Source organism: Aphelocoma coerulescens, chromosome 4 (assembly GCF_041296385.1).
Source record: "Aphelocoma coerulescens isolate FSJ_1873_10779 chromosome 4, UR_Acoe_1.0, whole genome shotgun sequence".
Lineage (NCBI taxonomy): Eukaryota > Metazoa > Chordata > Aves > Passeriformes > Corvidae > Aphelocoma > Aphelocoma coerulescens.
This window is the reverse complement of record NC_091017.1, coordinates 27476438-27497294: the sequence shown is the minus strand read 5'-3', so window position 1 is coordinate 27497294 and position 20857 is coordinate 27476438. Positions and strand designations below refer to the sequence as shown.

The following is a 20857-nucleotide window of genomic DNA, read 5'->3' as shown; positions in this document are numbered from 1 at the left end:
TGCAATGTTGTTTCCAGAATCTCATTTGATTTTCCATAACACTCATAGACAGACGTGCACAACGTAGAAACAAAAAACTATGAATTGCTGCACAGTTTCAAAAGAAGAAACTGCATTAACAGTGCTGTAAAGCCATAAGGTCTTTCAGTCTGACCATGCTGTTTCATATCACAGAAAATGGAATCACCAAGCACCTTCTATTTTCAGTCCCCATTAACTAAAAGCACTGTAGTGGTTCTTTAAAAATATGGATATAAACACAATACTTACACCACAAAGAAAATTTAAGAATTCATTCCTTACGCTTTATTTGAATTTGCTTAGTTCTAACTTCCAGCCATAATATAATTTCATATATTTCTGCAATCCTTAAGCAGCATCTCTTCTTCTGCTCTCAGAAATCTGTCCCCGAAGGTCTTCATATTCCCATTAAGCGACTCTTAGCCTTGCCTTCATTACAGTTTGTAAACTGGGATTAATATTCTTCCCACTGCAAGAGAGGCATTGTAGAACTCTTTCTATTTTTTTTTCTGCACTTTAGTGAATTCTCCTGCTTTTTCAAAATACTTTTTGAGAAAACCAGAACTGCATACAGGGTAGGGGTGCCTTGATATACTGTATAGGAAGAAAAAAAATTTCTTTGGATATGCACATGGACTCATAAACACTGAATTTCACATTCCCTGTTTAAGTTTCAAGGTCTCATTTTAAGCTCATGCTCAGCTGTGTTGCCTTTTATTATGATGGACTTGGGTTAAGGACATAACTAAGTGGAATTGCAGGGAGGGATAAAAAAAGCATATTTAAATTGAATGGGAAACACATTATTTTATAGCTTGACGTAATTTTGGTGTCCTGATTGTGCAGAAGCAGCACCTGCTGGTGTCTTACACAGCACCCACTTGGCAAAGAGCCCAAATATCCTTTCCCTGTAGAAGGAGAGCACTGGTAAGGAATGGTGCACATCTCATCTCTGTGCAGACTGGAGCAGGAAAAGAAGTGCTGGAACCAACCATTCAGACAGCTGAAGAGCTCCCTGTCTGCTGGACATTTCCGGAAGAGTAAGACTTTTCTTAAAGAGCAGACTTAAAGAGTTATACAATAACTGTAATAAAAATATACACAGGGTATATAAACTTCAGCCCTGTGCAAACAAACAGTACAAGGCACGAGTAATCAAGAAATTATAAAGATAAAAGTAAGAAATGTGCATTGAAAGGATAAAAGAAGACATAGAAGTCTTCTTCACTTCCATATGGTATACCTGCACCCGTCTGCAGCTTTGATCTTAGCTAAGCAGGAATGAGAAAGGGGTTTTACAATGTTTATTGAAGGCTCAACTGCATTTCTTCTTAACTACATTGATTTTTATATATGAGAAAGAAAGCTTTATTTGTGTAACAAAGGGGAGTGAAATATATCTAACAGCACGCTTGATGGAAGAAAGGCTCTGCAACACACATCTCATAAAGCTCTAATTCAATATGGTTGCCCTATATAATTTGTCTTTTCTATCTAAGTACAGAGGGAAGAGCCATGCTGTTGAGCAAGGGCTTTCATACTGGAGTTTGGTATTTGGGTTTATAGAAGCAAGCAGCAAGTGCTATCAAGTTACCTATGGGAAACCAAGTGTGGGTATGTTTTGAATTATAAACTTGCATTTTTTTTTATATTAATCTGCGTTCTATACTAAGAGTTAACTTCAGTATTAAGCAGGAATGTAAGGCTTGCATCTTACTTACTCCAAATTGTATCAAAAGGTAAAGTATCATTATTTTGAAATGCTTGCCTGACTTGAAATGCAGAGTCAGAGTTTACCCCACAAATAGCTATGATATCCCCTAACAAAAATCTACTCTATGTACTAGTAGCTTTTTCCTGTTATACCATGTTTTTGCCTTCAGAGATTTTACTAAGATGCATATGCTTGAAGGCAGCTTACTTGAAAATTAAAGCCCACCAAAACTCTGCCTTCAGAACAGTATTATTTTAACCTGAAACAACAAAAAAGCTCAAGTCTAGCTTTAATGCAACACTACCCAGTACTGAATGTACAGTAACAATGCTTAACTTTTCAACCAGAGTTTTTTCCCCTTCATTATTTTCATCTCTTACGGAATAATTCTTTGAATTTACTGCACTTGGAATATAATGTAAGTTGAGATTAATTTTGTTCCCTTGAAAGTTAATGTAATAGAAACTATCATATCCTGACAAAATTAAGCTGTGCTTCATCTGCTCCTACTTGGAAACTGACTCAAAGGTAGAAATAAAATGTATTATTAGTTGAGCAATGAGAAACAGTAAGAGAATTTATGCAGTCATCCATAACCTGAAAGGGGTTCTTCTGACAAGCAAAACTCTTCTCTATTTACTTGTGCGTGGTTGCCTAAGAAAGCACATCTCAGCCCAAGCATGCACATCTCATGTCATCTGAAGGGCTCTTTGAAAAAATCTGCCAGATCCTATGAGACTACAGTGACCAAGCAGGAATCAAGAATTTGTGTTATATAGGGCAGAAGAACATGTCTTTTATGGCAAGAATTATATAGTAGGATACAGTACATAGTAGGAGAAGAGGGGTGAAAAAAAAGCAAGTCTACTAGGGAGCTAAAGGAAACCTCAAGAACTCTTCAATGCACCAGGAAGACAAAGGAAACAAACCAAAAATGGGGGGCTAGTAGCTGCTCTTTAACAGATACCTCAGTTAATGAAACTTGCAATCTTGTAAAAGATAATTTCTGTGTGCTTAGAAATAATCAAGAAGCACTTGGTAACCCTCATTTTTGAGAATAACACTGCACAGGTATCAACTCATTCCCTACCTTTTAATGGCCTTTTAGGTTTGTAGGGGTTTGTAAAGGCTTGTAGATGATGTGCTTTACTTCTAAATGTCTTTGAACTGCATTTTACTACAGTTATTTCCAAAAATTCAGCACTAACATACTTCATTTGACTTAAATAAGGCTGATTACAATTAGGGTAGGGTTTAAAAATTGGCTCTAAACTTCCACTACTTTAGGATGCTTTGGTGAAAAAAAAAAGTGAGATTTGAACAACATTTACCCAAGTTTTAGTGAAAAGATGGATCACCTTGTTTCTCAGGGCTGTTCAGAATCTTTTCCAGTTTGGGTACTGGAACCTAACAATGGCATTCCGTTTGTTGTTCACTGAGCTGCCCATGAACTATAACCACATACCAAGCCTGCCACAGTCAACCCTAACAAAAAGGTAATGCAATTCTGTTTACAATCCTCACCTCAATCCCAACAGCCTTTGACACCTGTGTGAAGAAAACACCCTCTCAAATTCTCCACCACTGCTAGAGAAAGCATAAAATTTGTCCCTTTTATTTCTTCCTGTCACAGATGTCCTCACTTGGGGAAGGGAAGGTTGGTTGATTTTTTTTAAATACCAGTCTTAAAAGCAAAGACATTTGAGAAAGAAATGTATGAACCCTGTCAGTATGCAATGAACTACTGTCCATCAGCAAAAATTTGTTAAAATAAGTACAGTAGCTAAATATCTCAAAGGAGAAGTAGAAAGGCAAGAAGTTCTTGCTCACTTTCTCCTAATATATTGATGAAAAATCTGGGCAACATAAGTGATATGGAATGACATTCACTGCATCTTTCATTCTTTTGTGAATAGCAGACTACACTCTCCAAGATTACCATGAATACCTTTTCATGCTAAAAACTTACATGAAAAGAAGCAGTATTTTTTTCCAGGCAAGCAGTGCCAGGATAGAGCTAGGACAAGTTGACTGCACTCATCTACTTCACCCTGTAGGATAAAACTGCAGATATAGTTAAAGGTCATGACACAATGACAAAAAATGGGAGAATGAGAAAGATAGGTAGTGTAAAATAACCCAAAGTCCCATCCTTGCTTGGAGACTATCAAAACTTTTCTTCTAATTTCCAGAAGATTCATTTCCATCTGGGCTGTATGTGGGATGAGAATGACAAGCACACTTACTAGTTCAAATAAGACTTCAGAATCTGAAGATCTTCAATCTCTTGGCCCCTTGGCAATCTGTTACAAAGATTCAAGAATTCATGTCTTCACATTGCTTGCCCTGATCACTAACAGTGATATGATAAAAACTGGAAAAAGTTTCACTAGCACTTCAAAAAATCCCTGCAATCTAACATTTGGAAACAGAATGAGAACATTTAATTCAGCACTAATGAGTGGCCTTAGCATAACAAACTGCCCCTCACCCACCTAGAAAGCACTGATTTTCCCAGTCAGCACACCTCACACACATCCAGTAAATGTGTCTCAAAATGCAACTCTAGCTCTTGGTTGCTGGAATTCTGCAAGGCAAATCCCCTGAAGCAAACCAAAATGCATTCATCGTGGGAAGGACAGCAGACAGCACTTTAGAACTACTTGCAGATAATGGAAAATGTTTTCAAGGCAGTTTATATTGCTTCTCTGAGATGTTCCAGTAAAGGAAATGAAAATTATAAAAGCCACTTGTAAACTTTAGAGTAAGATCACAAAGTAGCAAAATTGCTGTAGTGATGTGGCACACCTGTTTCAATGACAGGAATTATCCTAAAACACAGGGCATTCCAGCCCTCACTGTATCAGCCAGCAGTGGCTGCACTTCTCAAATGCCTATTTAACCAGCATGTAGTAAGAACACTTTCATCATTTATGTACCTTCTGTTGCTAATTGCTAAATTGTATGTGAAAACAAATACTTGTTCTATCTGTATAAAATCAAGCCTTATGTCTTCATCCTTCTTCTTACTAAGCTTAGTGAGGTCTGGAGTGGGCAAAAATTCAATTCTAGAGAGTAGCAACTTTTATACAAATGAGATCAGTTTAGGCTTGATCTAGTTGGTTTTCCATGTAAAGAAATTTCACTGATCTTCCCTACAGTAACAAGGGAACACAGAACCAAATAAATTCCTGGGGTATCTTTCCACAGCATGGACCTGGCACAGGTAGACCAGAAAGATACCTGACTATCAAACATGACAAAGCTAACATCATGCCCAAAAAGCTGTTTCTCATGAAGTTATATGGCCTTATTTCCTGGTTTAGGCCTTCCTCTCTGATCTGTCCTATGAATCCTTACAGCTGCGTATCTACTGATGGACAGGTGCTCTTGTTTCTAATGAGCAAGGCTAAACACAAACAGGGATATAGAGGTCAGAACTCATTTCTCCGTTTCAAAGGAGACCTCCTCCTTTATCACAACTGCAATGAGGCAAAATTTCATGTCCTTACAGTCACTTCCTTGAGAGCAAATTGCACCTTCAGTAGATTTTAGCGCAAAACAACCAGGTAATTCAGAAATGCTTTAGACATGAACAAATCATGAAGAGAAAAATATATCATAATGACAGCATGAAGAGCTGGAATAATATACCACTTTTTTTATGATTACTACGGAACAAGTCTTTCAGGTCACATCAAAACCTGAACAAGTCTTTAAAGTCACAGGAAAACCTGAGCAAGCTGTATCAAGTTTGCATTAACAGATGCTATTGCTACTAGAAACAACCACCACCTGACAATTCCCCTTACACTATCACTATGGTTGTATAAACATGAAATATCAAAAAAAAACTAATTTCAAAATGTCCTGTTAGGGTAGACCAAAGTGTCCTCTTCTTTATTATTTTTAATTGCCAGTGTTTCTCTTACCAGGATCTCTTTAGATGTCCCCATCCTGACCTAGTGCAGGCAATTTTGGATTTATGATCACATTTGAACTCTGCTCACTTAAGTTTAACTTCTTTGCTATTTCTTTTGCCTTACCTCGCTTTTTTCCTCTGTCCCCTTTGATTCCATTGTTACTTCAGTTTCTCACAAATTCTTAACTTTAATTTCTTTAAAATAAGAAACAAAGAATGGAATACACATTCTGCAGATACTATATAGGGAAAACATTCTCATGAAATTCAGTACATTCACCTCTATCACAAGAGAATACATCTCAGAAAATAGTGCTTATACAACAAAACAAAAACCACTGGTCTTGCAAACAATAACATTTTGGGTAAATTGCTGTGATTCCAACTGCTATGGTCTGGGAAGGTCACACTGTAACACTGATGTACAAAACAAAAAACGTGTCTTACACATTAAGTAGTCTAATTTGTACACCTGGCAGTGTACATATTAGACTACTTAATGTGTAAGACATGGCAGACACTGATCATCAGGCAATGTTTATCAATAAATAGCACCATTTATTGCAATTCATGCTCAGATATTTGTGTTCCCTGCATTTCTAATGCGATCAAATACACTGAATTAACCATAGATGACATCCCAACAATTCCTAAATTACAGATTACCACTGACACTAGAAATCTGTAGAAATCTGGCAGAACTCTCTCAGAGCAGTCATAGGATGGTTTGGGTTGGAAGGGAGCCTTTAAGACCATCTCATTTCTACCCCCTGCCATGGGCAGGGACACTTTCCACTAGACCAGATTGTTCAGAGTCCCATCCAACCTGGCCTTGAATGCTTCCTTTTATGGGACATCAACAGCTTCTCTGGGCAACCTGTTCCAGTGTATCATCTACACTTCTTAGGTTTCTAAACCTACAGCTTCTTTGCCACAAGTCAGCAGAGTACTGAGGGAGGGCTTCTGAGATCCCACAAATTAGATGGCTCAATCTTCTCCTGCTTTTGCAGGCTGATTTTAAATCCATTTTTTAATGCAGCTCATTTACTTGAGCATTCATCCAGAAATTTAAGTAAATGTGAGAAGCAGTTTTTGTTTGATGTATAACATGTCAAAGTTATGAGGATGTAGAAGAAATTGTCCTCCAGTTTCAGCTCATTTCTTTCCTCCTTTTCTGACAAATACATGACAGTCACTAAAAGACCCCCAAACAATAACAACAAAACAACCCAAGACGAATCTCTCATCAGTGCTGGACAACCACTTTATATTTTTGTTTTGACCTTTTAAACAGCATTCATGCTAATGTTGCACACAGAAGGAAGTAAATGAAGTAGAAAATCATTACATAAATGCAGTTTCATGAAATGAGCAATGACAGAGCTAACAGTGAGTTAGAAACCAAGCTAAATAAAACACTCAGGAACAACCTCAGTGGAAGGCTGACTTCTCTATATTAAACCCACCTCTGCTTCCTCTCTACTGCCTTAAGACAAAGATTCCACAAACTACCTATATAACAACCTACTTTTAATTCTGTCTATCAGATAAAGAAAACAACTTAGATAAATGAATTCCAACCTGCCTTCACAAATTCAACCATAGGCCTGCAAATGATGCCCAAATACCACTACAGCTTGCATGAGATTCAAAAGACATTTTTCCAATAAGCTATGTCCTCGGTATGAGTTTAACACATGCAGTTATCTTTCCCCCCTGCAAAATAAATTCCCCAAAATATTACTGGTCCTAAAATAAGAACAAATTGGAGAGTTACCCAGGTAACAACCTGGGTCCTCCTCTAGTGGGGAGCCCTCACAGAAAGATTTTGTATAACTACCACTGCTTTAGACCACACGGGATGCTTCCTGGAAATAAACCAGCTCTGTATGTTCGGGTTCTTGGGAACAGATTTGCCATACAATACATACATACCTGCCATACATTGCTGTCATTGTGATATAGCCTCACTGTGGGATAGAAACAGGGAAACTATGTCTAGAAGAATTAAGTACTCTGGAAGAAAAGTATCTCACCAGTCCTTCTACCTTTTCAAGCACACAATTCTCCGTTTCTAGTTAGAAAGGGACAGAAAAGAATGTGAAAACAAATCTTTCCTGAACAGTTTTTGAGACCAAATTAAACCTTATCTCACTACAGAGACCCTGTGTAGTTCAAATACAGTAAAACTCAGAAGCTTGAGGTGGACAGGCCAGGACAAAAGAACCATGAAGCATCTTGCTTTTTACATCAAGTCCCTCATTGTTTGACCAAATCTATATAATTAAGTTTTTACTTTCCTCTTGAACATTCAGAAGAAGAAAAATCTTAAAAGAAAACAGGCTGATGCTGTCATAGATCTATCACCATCATCACTATACTTGTATTTTATTAGTGTCTAATGTAAGACTCCTCAAAATCCCACAGTTTAATGTGCTACCGAGTGCCAGCTGCTCAGCAATAACTGCTAGCACATTTGGTAAAGGTATGAAACACAATGTGCAGTTTTAATTTTCCTCCTCTGGAGTTTATTGTGCCCACGTTCCATTTTCCATTTACTGCAGATTAGTGTTATAACTGCACAAACATCTTAAATCTTCAGAATCACACCTCATGCACACTGCCTGAGAAGGCCATAGGACCAGACAAGAGCAAGTCCAAAATAAACTCTCTTCAATGTACCCTGCATGGCTCTCAGGCCTTACTGCTGATCTCTGCACATCCTGTTTAGTAGGGAACACTACTTACCAATGTGGAAGTAGCCTTGCAGCATCAGGAAACTAAGTCTTTACAGTGCTCCCTTGACTGTTGCAAAATGATTAGAGGATCAGGGGCATGGGTCATTGATAGAATTAAGGGATCAATAAAAGAACTGTACAAGCAATAGGCCTGCAAGCAAAGGTTAGTGTGAGAAACTGTCTGCATGAGAAAATCCCTGTGTGAGAAACAGGCCTGGGAACAAGAAGGGAGTTTGAGGATGTGCAGCTGTGCAGGTAAGACCCGGAGAAGGGAGGGTGAACTCTGAATTCTTTTAATCATAACATAACTAGTAGAAGCTTGCCAATGTAGTCTAATTATGTAGAAGGAGAAATGCGCTTTGATAGGTTTAAACCACTTAAGAGTTAACAAGCTGGGATACTATATAAGTGCCTCTGGATTGCTAATAAATGGAGCTTGCTTTTATCAACCATATTGGCTGGATTGCGATTCCTCCCTCCACCGGAGTCCATGGACCTTTTCCATCACCTGACCACAACCACTCGGTGCTAAAATACACTAACATGAGCATGAAGCTGAGCTCCCACTCTCTTGGGCACACTTGTACCAAAGCTGGTGCCTCAAGAGAAACTTTTGAACATAGCCACTTTTACTGAATCTATAGCTGGTACAGGCTGCAATGCCATGTGCTCCTGTAGTGTTCAATGCACTTACAGGCACCTGGCCTGTTGTGGTCCACAGGCAAGCCACAACAAAGTGAAACATTTCTTAAATTAAATGCTATTATGATATCAAAATTCAGTGATCCAGATTTTAGCAATATACCAAGAAGCGAAATACACACAAACAAAACATGTTCAAGAGTTAATTTCAAAAAATGACAGTTGCTTAAACCTCTTGAGAGACTTCTAACCACTCTGATCTCGCAGTAAGAAATAAAAACCTATAAAAGCAGAGGAACTTAAGTTTGGAAACACTCCTCTAAACACTACAACTTTAATAAAGACTTAGATTCTGAACTATCATTTATTTATCCAGTACTGGATTGGTTTTTTGTTACACAAGAGTGAAAACTTCACTTATTAAGCAAAACAGACTGTTTAGGGTAGAGCATGTACATTTGGAAATTCAAATGTTACAATGCTCATCTTTGACATAATTGTGGTGAGAGAAATTAAATAGTATAATTGACTTTTACAATATTTTAAGTATTTTAAGTTAATGTTCAACCCTTGATTTCTGACAAAAAGGACTAGTTTTTCACAGAAGTATCCGAAGTGTTACATCCAATGAATGAGTTGCCACAGCTCAAGAGGACAGTTCTGCCTTTTAATGATGTTATTTAAGGCATGGTTGTGTTCAAAATGAATGCTATTCATTATTATACATGCCATTCAAAATGAGCATGGACTTAACAGCATGTGGGAGTACAAAAACTATGGTATACATTGTGTATTTGCAAGCTAAGATATAGAAACATGGCTTGCCATTTCAATGAATTCTATAAGCATCAGTGCTGAAATACAGGCTGTAAGTTTGCCAATGAAACATAGCTGTTTTTAAACTCTCAGAAAACCAACTGACAATACCTTGGCAAGAACACTAGCAGAAAATTAAAATGAAACTGTCCTGAATGTACCCTTTAAGCAGAAAATTCTTGTGTTTTCAAACTGCTAAATGTAGGATCTGGCCTCGACTTTCACTGGAAATACATTTTCCCCAATTCAATCATTACAGACTGTTTCATTCAAGGCCAAATTAGATTTGGCCTCCTCTAAAATAGCTAGTCTTGAACAGGGAACAGAATTGATAAGGGAGAGGAACACATTTGGAAGTTTTCATGATAAAATTACTGTGTTACAAAACCAGAATGCATGTATAAGAACCTTAAAGTTTTGATTAAAAACACTAGCAAAATTTCCTTTGATAGTGCACAGCAACAAGGCTTTGTTGATTAAATAGAGCTGAGACACACTAGGCTGGGGAATTAGCTTTCCACGTTTACAGGTAGGAGGAAGTCTACAGCAACCGGAGACTCAGTGAAATATCTACTAAAAGACATCTCAGGGGGGGTGGAGGAAATAAGGTATATTGAGTTTTGTGCATTTTTATTAGATTTTCCAGATACTACAGAACATCCTTTCCAAGCACGACCACTTCTATCATTTGATTAAATCTTTATAAAGTTTTCTCATAATATGAGCCTACCTTTAAAAAATACTTTTTAAAAGATTCAGATGAATTTGAAATGCAAATTACTCTTAGATACTAAAAGTAAGATTAAGCTGCTAGAGTTTACTTTCTGGACAGAGCTAGAATCATTTAGATACCCGTAACAATGTTGTGGTCTACCTGGCTTACTTGAAAGCCTTGCTTTTGTCAGGAAAATCCATAAACGTCAGAGATTTATGTCCAAAAAGGGGAGAGAGGAGCCCTGCAATTTAATTCGAGTAAAGGGAGACAGCCCACTGGGGCACACGCCTGCAGGGTGCTCTCTCTCGAGGTTTCGGAGGGTGCAGCCTCCTTTGATCCCAAGCTCCCGGCCGCACGTTGCCCACTTCCTTTCCCCACTGGCTGAGGTACTGGGAAGGTGCAGCCTTCCCGCACCGCCTACCACATATCCTCCCCTTGAACCTATTTTACCCCAAAGTTCAGAAGTTCAGGCTTGACACACGTATTTACGTGTTTCAGGAGCTAAGCTGTGTGGGCTCTGCAACAAACCTACTGCCCAGAGTTAGTAGAGACATTAAGAGCCATTTCAAAGATGTTAACACCCATACCTTCACCTCCCACAGAATGGTTTGTAAAGACATTAGCTTTCCTCTCACTTTGAAGTGAACTTGAATTGAGACTGTAACTCGCATGGATTGTTTATTTCAGCTCCCTCAAACAAAAGGCATTGAAAAATAATGATCAAATAGCCATTTTTCAGAGGACTTTTTTTTTTTCTCCCCCCTCTTAAAATACTCCTCAAAACTGACTTTATAATGGGAACAAGTTGTTCTAGGTAGATACAGTCTGCTTGTACAACGTGAGATACACTGGGAGTTTTTACACCAGCTCAAGCACACACTCCTGGCCAGCACTACATACTTCAGTCACAACTGAATCACAGGAATGCTACTGCAAACTTGGCAAAAAATTCTTAGTAACAAAATTCCTTAGGAAAATCACTTCTTCTTGAAGGGGTTTATACTGAATACTGCATATTTTTCAGTTCCCACTGTATTTCATATTTTTAAAGGGAAGCTAATCAAACTCAGAAGATATCTGGTTTCTGCTGTTCATATACTCTTGATAATTTAAGAAATTTATTTGTCACCCATGCATGTTATAATTCAAAGAGCAAGCGCCCAAGTCTTTTCTATCACAAATTTTAATAAATCAGAGGAACACCACACTTGTGGCTTCTGATTAAAGTACTGCTTGTTTTCATTAGGTGCTCACTATCATATTAGCATTAAACTGCTTTGAAGCCTGTAAGTTCTGTATTTAGCCTTTCCTTTTTACAGAGGACACAGCACTACTTAACATGAAGGTTTTTATTTTCAGTCTTCAAATGACTAAAAATTGTCCCTGTTCAATTCATTCCAGGCATACTATAACTTTTTCCTTTCAGCTATTTAATCTGTAAATGTTTCACAAATAAATGAAAATTATGAAAAACGGAAGGGTACACTACATGAAAGTATGTTTAGCATATATTACCTTGTTTCTTAAAAGTTTAATTCATAAATGTCATTCTATTAATTGTTCCATTTTTCCCAAGGCTTCTAGAATTTTTGATATTTTCCACTAGAAAAGAAATGCTTACTATTTCTATTGTACTTCTAATCTGATATTAACACTACTTTTTACTGACTACAGTAAACAAACTGGAATTATTTATTCTTCACAACTTAACACTCACCTTCTAGAGAGAACAACTAAAAAACACTTAATATTTCTTTTTGGGGTTGGGTTTTGTTTTTTAACTGGAAACAAGTATAACAATAAACAGTGAGTGAAAATATCATTACTTCATTACATTTTGACAGGAAAATACCTTGCTTTATTTGAGAGACACAACACATGCATGTCCCCAACACAGAAAAATGTGGAGGATAAAGCACATTTAGGCATGAATTGAACTGTATTTGACAGGGTCTCAGTCAGGTTTGAGGACAGGGGGTTGTTTATCTGACATTACTTCTCGTAAGAAAACTCTTTTAGGCATGTCTGGAGCAGGGGATCTAGGACCAGGCATTAGCTCTCAGATCCAGCTGCTCTAGTTAGTTGCACCTTAACTTGGTGTCAGGGCAAAACCTGGTCACCAAGGAAAGCCTCTCTTCTGATGTTGGTTTCCACAGAAAGGAAACCCAAGGATGCAGGGCTGGACAGAAGCTGTGGTACACTCCAGCAAAAAGACCAGACACAGCCATACATTTCTTTCAGCTATGAAAACCTGCAAGTTTCAGCAACTCACTTGAGGTAAGTTTACAAGTAGGTACAGAGAAAAAACTGAAACTTGACAAAGGTATTGCATTTCAGCTTCACAGTCTTACATGAATTCTCTATTTCTTAAACAGAGGCAACAGCAGTTGTGAAAATTCACATTTCCTTTTCTAAAGAACATTGTTAGATATATAAATACACACTTTCACAAACAAAAGCACATCATACCACATGCAAAGGAAATATTTAAAATGCCAACAGATCACCAGCAAATTTTACCAATTTTTCAAATGTTTGCTTTGACTTGCTTTTCTTTTTTGATTTCCAGGTTTAGCTGCTGTAGATATCAATAATAACAATGAAATATTGCACAATGAATCTGGACTTGATACAAACATACATTCTCAACTGTAGAAATAAAAAACCATAGGGCAGTACATAAGACAGCTGGATATGCTAGAGAGCATTTCCAATAAAAACCCAGTACTCTTAGCATGTTTTGAGGAACCCACTACTGCACTGACCATGGGAAACATGGAACATATGCTTGTAAAACCATCTCCTTTGTCATCCTTAAGAACTTCTCTGGACAGGAAAGCTAAGCCCTGCATTGCATATTGCAAACACCACTGTGTCCAAATTCTGCACAGATTCTCAGAAAGACTGAATAAAAAGTTGAACAGGCTTTGAAATTAGTTTTGTTCCCAGTTAAAAACAAGGCAGAGAGTGGTTTGCTTTCCTTTTCTAATCCCAATATATGTTACTGTGTACTTCAGAGCTTGAATGCCCTGAATCAATGTCCAGATGGCACACTAGTAAAATTAGTAAAACACTGCTTTCTGATGAAAGTAGTAACTGAGTATCACTGAATACTGATATTCCAAATTGGCTATACTCAGACAGTAACTGTAGTTCCTAGAGATATGTTCAGAGTTCTCATTTAGCACATAAGTGATTTCAAGATACTACTAAGAGGAACTGTACTTACTGTTGTAAATTTGTTTTTAATAGTATGTAGTATTTGGCAATAAAGAAAACTCATTAGTTGTCAACTGGTCATACAAAAATGACTATTTGCCACCCAAGAAGCAGTGAACCTCAGCCACAGACTGCAGCTATTTATAATCACCTGTGTAAAGTTTCAAGTCCTTTCCAGCTGTTAATCATGTGATCTGAATGCAAACGGGTGCTTTCCAAACTCAGCCGTACCTCTGCTTGAACTGTCTCAATGTCAAACATGTGTAAGACTTTTCTTACCTATCTGTACACAAAAACTCACAAAAACACTGAAAAACAAAGAAATAATGGGGCTGGTAAAACCAATTTGCTTTAACTGTCAGGTCTGTGATAGCATAAATTATTCACTGTGGCTTAATACAAAGCCTTGCTTTCTTACAATGCAGGGAGCCAATAAACACTAAATGAACATCAACAGCATTACATGAAATAGATTCCAGTTTACAATTTAAATCTTGGTATTCATGACTCCCTTCCTATCTTCACAGTCATTTCAAAAATTATTTTAAATACCATTCTGAACTTATTACTTTGTTTACATTTAATATAACCTAGGGTGTTTTGTTTTTTTTTTTCTTTTTACCACAGGTCACATTGCAATAGGCTGATTTTGATTTATACAAAACATCAGGACAACTTTATTTTTTTAACAACAGCCAGAGATCACTGGACCTCCCATGGGGTTATAATTATATCACAAGCTATTGCTGCTGTTTGCGTTGGGGCACTTAAGCTTGTTAGAGGAGATAAAAACATTCTTTATTACCTACAAGCAAATAAAGGAGTATATAAGATAATCAAATGCTCAAAGACCAGTTTCAAGAGCTATATAGACAGGGAAAGAGTCAAACTGATGGTTTTGCGTCCCTGGACAAAAATGTTCTTCCTTTTAAGAAACTGAGATTGCTGCTTTCTTTCATATTTATCATGCCATCAGTGATACCAGTGAGACAATTTTTTAAATGTGGATGGTCAATTGCTTCTATGCAAACTTCAGTAACTGCTGCTTGCAACAGAGAGAGGATTAGAGTAACGAACACAGCTAGTTAGGATCAACTTTTGAATCTGAATGAGCATCCCAACACTTCTGAAGACAAATGATAGCTTTGAGGTACTTCAGTTCTGGCTTCTTTGATACTCAAATTACTAAAAAATCATTAATAATTCGAATATTACTTAATAATTAATATTGAATATAAATATTAAGATTTTAATTATCATTTTATTACTGAATCTGCTTCAAAACTCCACCACTAGACCTCTTGCATTTCGAATCAAATAATTTTCTGAGATCTCTTTTTCCCTAAAAGTGAAGGAAGCTGAAAAATCATTGACTACTAAAAACTCAAGCACTCCCTAATTCATGAGAAAAACAAGAATCAAGTATTACTTGTGTCTATTCACTGTCTAGATTCCCTCCCAGAACATCTCTTACATAAACATCAACCCAGAAACAGTTGGGAGACACAGAAATGTACATTGTGTAAATAAAGGACTGACAGTGAAAGATCTCAATGAAGATAATTACATTCCCGAGTGCAAAGAGGAGTGATAACCTCCAACATGGCATAACAATGAAGTTATCCTGTCAGTGGCTCCTGCCTCAAGTGAAGGCAGATGTCACCAAAGATCACACACTACAGATGCTTTAGCTCTACTAGCTACAGCATCTTTAATGGAATTTACATAAAGAAGTTCATCTAGGGTCTTCTACAAAGTACTGACCAGTTACAAGCCTGTCTGTCCCACCAAGCATCCCAAACAGCTTTCAGATTTGAGCTAAACTCACCTTGGGCAATCCACCCAAAGCAACCTCAGTACACCACAGATACTGTTCCATCAGCAGAAAACAGACCTCTATACACTGTGGTAAGAAAGCTTTGATGCTGTGGCAAACCTGCAGGAGAGAGGTCTGTGCGTGGAGGTTGCAGGTGCACGAGGCTTAGGCAAAGCAATACATGAAAAAATGTCAGAGGCAAACGATGACAGAGTAGAAGGCCAGCACATCCTCTGCTGGCTAAGCCTACTGTTACTTGTTCCCCTGCCAATGTGTGGAACTGGCTGCAAGCAGCTGGGAAAGCAGCCATCCCTCTTTGGTGTTCTTACATATTTACTCAGCAATTACTCCAGCTATTTCATGTGCATACTCAGGATTTGACTGCCTTTATTCACCAAGATCCAGACTGTAAACTATATGCCCCCAGGTCACGCAGAGTTGTATCCTGTCATTGATACAGAATGATCACTGAGCATACGTCTGTGATTATCAGAATACTGCCCTGCTGACTGTTCCCATCTACAAATATCAGTTTGCCTAATAACTGGGATAGCACAGGCGTATTTGGAAATGCTATTAAATGTAGTTTTGCTCATATATGTGACTTTTTCCTTTAAAGAAGCTCGCAATACTGAAAGTTGGGTCTAGACAGAAAATAACCAGTAAAATAACCATACCCCTTTCACCACCAGCCCTAGGTAGAAAGCAAAGCAGTACTGAGTTTTGATATTTCATCTACAACTAACTTCTTATAAAACAGCTGGAAAAGTCACTTTGCCTTTCTTTCCTGGTGTTTTTTATTTGTTTAATGACAGCAGTAGGTAAAGATGGCTTGCAATGCTAATGTCATTACAAAGCTGCACTTGATAATTAAATAACTAATGTGGTAACTCTGATGTTATAAAATGATGCAAAACATACAGTACTTGGTAAAAAACATGTCTTGACATCTGAAGCAATCATTTAAAATGCTGAATCAGAACAGAAAAACAAAGCATTGAGGCACCTCTGCAGACTCAGGCCCTCAGACTTCTGTTTCTGAATTCCTCATTCAGAAAATGAGATTAAAATATTGTCCCACCTAATAAAAGAATCACAAAAATAAAGCTGAGCTCCCTGCAAGCAAGTATGTCAAACCTCTGGTATCTGGCTACGTCTTTCATTTCTTTTTTACTGAGTGCCCAGCTTGGCAGTCACTGGGCTTGATTTAAGTGTTGCTGAGCCTTGCAAAGACACATGAAGAAAATGGGAGCAGTAAATAGACAGTATTTCTGAGAATTAGGGAACACAACTGGGAAGAATGCGCACAGGGACATGGAGTCACATGTTTCTGGTTCAGATTAAGGACTGCCTCTGATTTACATGAGGCCTTTGTAAGTAATTTTAACTTTTCACAAATTTCTCCACCAGTCAATGGGACAATGCGTTCCAACACTACCAAGGGAGTAACAAAACACACACGAACAGTTTTGAGGCACACAGGTATAGCAACAAACACCAATAAAAGCATAAACAAGTAATAATACTCCTGTGCAAAGTCTAGCACAGTTTTGTGGTACACTACAGGCTGGATCCCATATGGAAAACTGAGAGACCGCAAGAGGATGATCAATTTTTAATTAATAACACAACATGTGATCAGCCAATTAAGACTATCAATAGTATCGATGTATTAAGTCGATACACATGTAGGACCGAATTAACATTGCTCATACAACTTTCCTTCTTACATTTCCTAACTTTTTGGTGGTACATCTCCTCCTCTTCAGCAAATTTACGTTGGTACTGCGAGACCGTAAGAGATGCATTAGACACCGCCTGCACTTGAGGGCTACTTTCAAGGGCAGGGTCTCCACTCCCCAACACCACGCCGGGACACACCGCCCTGTGGGAACCTCCCCGCCCTCGCAGCCCGCCTCGCACCGACCTGCCGGGCTCATGGCTCCGCCGCCCGCGCTGTCCCGGCCCCCGAGCTCACTGCCCGCGCAGCCCCGGCCACCAAAGTCCCGGCCCGAGGGCGCTGTCCCTGCCCGAGGGCCCTGTCCCGGCCGCCGCCGGCACAGAAGCGAGGAGCCCTCCCCGGCTGCCGCGGGGCTCCGCTGCCCCCTGGGCCCCACCCATATCCTCCGCTGAACTCACACACCCACGCACCCCGCCATCGCCGCGTCAGCCGCGGGGAGAGCCCTCTGCCGCCGAGGCTGTCTGGGTGTGGGGAGGACATGAGGAGGAAGTCTAACCTTTCTAGCTGTGCAAGAGTGTTGGGGTTTGGTGCAAGAGTGTGCCCAGCTCACCCTGTGGAGAAAAGCGTCTCAGAGATGAAAGGCACCTAGGAGGTATCCCCTAGCGATCAGGTGTTCTGATGTGGCATGATTAGCACCTCCACAATATTGTGCCATGTATTTATTTTTTGGAGTGGCACAGAGTAGAGTAAAACAAAAACTAAAAGAATCAAAACAAGCAGCCCGTGAGAGACTGCAAATGCTTCATCTCACTGCTGCACTGGCCACCAAATTTAGTCAGGAGACATTAGTCAAGGTGGCGTCTTCCAAGTTAAAAAGAAAGGCCAGACCCACCACAAGGAGCCGGTGTTTCCCTACAAAATAGGATTACAGAAAAACTGAAAGTACCTTTTGAAATAAGTTTTCAAAGGAAGCAAACCTTTTCAAACCACTTTGTGCATAGATGTGTGCTTCTTGCCCACCCAAACTCCTGTGTTCACCTTCCATACCTGAACTTTAATGTTTTCAGGCTGATTTTAGTGAAACTTGTCGAAGGTTTTAAAGATCTCAAATGTGAATTTGCTATGTACCAGTTTCAGGAATACGGGTGTCCAAGATAAAGAGACTGCCTGAACTGAAGGAAAGGCTGCAGAATGAATTTAAGAAGTATTAGAGGAAGGAAAATTCATGCAGAGGCAGTCTTTATAGATGTCCTAGTGGGACAAAACTTCACAGTTTGCAATCAACCACAAACCACTAATTGCAGGAGGCTGGACTTCAGTGAGGGAACTACTTCTGGAAAGACTTTGCACACTGCAGGGACTGTGTTCAGCTGAATTGCTTGGAAAACTGAACCCTCTGAGCTCTTCCTGTTTCTATCATTACACAGGTAGATGATTCTTCTTCTTCTTCTGATTATTATTATAATTATTATTATTATTAATGTTCCAGGGTTTTTTTTTTCAGTCACTTCTGCCAACATGTGGCTGGTTTTGGTGAATTTCTGACTTGGTCTGGCCTACCACACAGAGGAAACATCTAGCTACACAGACACTGGGAAAATCTGGAATAGATCCAATCATGTCAGGGTACATGTGCATCAGGAAGAGAGCCTGGAATACCTCCTGTTGTTCCTTGCTGCTCATTTTTAACCTTTGGATTTTATTCCTTTAAGTGACAGGTATCTGGACAATACCTCATTTCAGTACTGTATTTTTGGGCACAAGGGATGCAGCACTACAGTGTCAGTAGTCTTGAACTGTGAGCAGGATGAACACAAATGAGATATCTTATAATGGAGGATGCAATATGTCAAAGATAAAACATGTAGAAACACCGCATCTGACTATTTTTCCATGGTAGTAATAATTGCTGCTTCCTAAAAGATGGGTTAGGTAATGTGATTGGATGCAGTTGGGATGATTTACAGTTCTTAACTGCAAGGATCTTCACTGTGGAAATAGGAATTCATGAAAAGAAAAACAATCATTAAATATAAATGTATTTAAATATAAAAATAATTAAAATGGAACTTGGAGCTCTCATTCCAGTAAAAACAAAACAAAATTAGGGGATTGTCCTGGGTGTCAGTATGAGGGACAAAATGGATTGTGACAGCCCAATTATTTATATTCTGAGAGCCAGCACTGAGGAAATGAGTCCTAAAAGGAAGAACATGATTTGCTCTACTCAGATTTTAAACCAAGCAAGAGGCAGGCTTCTAAGAGTCAAAGAAAGAAAAGCCTTCAGCAGAATCCAGAAGCAAGAGGCCCTGCTCCACAAGGAGCCCTTGCTGAGGCGTTGGTCAGCGCGCACGGCATGCACGGAGGCTAGCAGTGGCCAGGGCGAAACCTGGGCTCTCCTCTGGTGGCCATGGTGCTGTGTGTAGGGTGATCCGTGCAAGGCTGGAAGGAGACCATCTAGGACAGGTTGCTGAGAAGATGGGGATGGAAGGTAGTGCAGGAGTTGTGTTGTTAGGTCTCAGTTTAAGGGAGGATAAGACTTGGTGAGGATTGTGGCGGTCTTAATGGACTGCTTGGTGTGGTGCAAGTTGTTTTTCGTGGTGGCTGCCCTTTCACCTCTGCCTGCTGATGGTGAGGCTGAGTCTGCTGGGTCTGTGCTTTTAGTTGGACCCAACTGAGCCTTTGCTACTGAGCTCAACTAGTTAACTCTTGAACACAGGTTTTTCCCGAGCTATGGTGCTGCCATCACAGCTTTTGAGACAGTGATACTGATCTGTACAGGACAACGATGGGAACAAGGGGAATGGTGAGCATGGTGCTGATCTCTGACTAGTTGCAGCTTAAGACAGTGTTAGGTATATTGAGGCCTACAGCCAGAAGAATTATTTCTAAGAGGAAGACAGCTGAATTCTCTAACTGCAGGGTTATTTCCATCAATTTATACTTCTTATACCAGCCCAGTCATGAAGATTTTCTCTGGTGTGGTGTTATGTCTGCATATGACTACATATTACTGTCAATTTCAGCAGACTCCTACCTACAAATTAAGTTTGCTGTGGGGTCTGTCAGGTTGAGGTCTTCTCTACAAGTCCAGCAGATGAATTAGGTTTCCACAGCTCTTCAACCTTGTAATGATTGCACTTTATATATATCATAAAGCCAAGGAATTTATAATTCATGCTGGAGGTGTAAGAACACTCACTGTTTCTAGGCAAGGAAAAACTACTTAAATTATTAAGCAACCTCGGCGTGTCTCATGAAGCAGTGCAGTATTAGAGGGAAAACAAAGAAAAAGTCCCTGTTAAGTCATGAAAAACATGTCTTGGGAATGAAGTCAGTGTTATGTTGCCTGGCTGTCCTCGGTATGAATTTCAAGCTTCAATTTTAATAAATTTCCGTGAAGTATAAGCTTGCTTCCAAACATCCTAGATTCATAACACTAATTTGGGGATAATTATATACTTCTGTAAGGCTTTTTAGCTTTGGATTCTCACTGATCTTGTCAAGACTAATTTCTTTCTGATACTGCTTTTGTTTTTCCCTTTGTGAACATACTGCTATTGTTGGAATAAT

General features: G+C 39.0%; 1 protein-coding gene across 9 annotated transcripts in view; it reads right to left on the bottom strand.

Moving 5' to 3' along the window:
• Nucleotides 1-17677, bottom strand: part of BANK1 (B cell scaffold protein with ankyrin repeats 1) — a 136899-nt gene extending 119222 nt beyond the window's left edge. For 8 of the 9 annotated variants that reach the window (XM_069013251.1, XM_069013253.1, XM_069013258.1 and 5 more), the window contains exon 1: nucleotides 17531-17677. In XM_069013251.1, coding sequence (XP_068869352.1) covers nucleotides 17531-17543 — 13 coding nt within the window. In that variant the 5' untranslated portion in view covers nucleotides 17544-17677. Of the gene's footprint in view, nucleotides 1-3704; nucleotides 3787-3981; nucleotides 4039-17530 lie in introns of those variants that run through there. The other variant, XM_069013254.1, reaches the window with a different exon arrangement.
• Between the last annotated feature and the right edge of the window lie 3180 nt (nucleotides 17678-20857).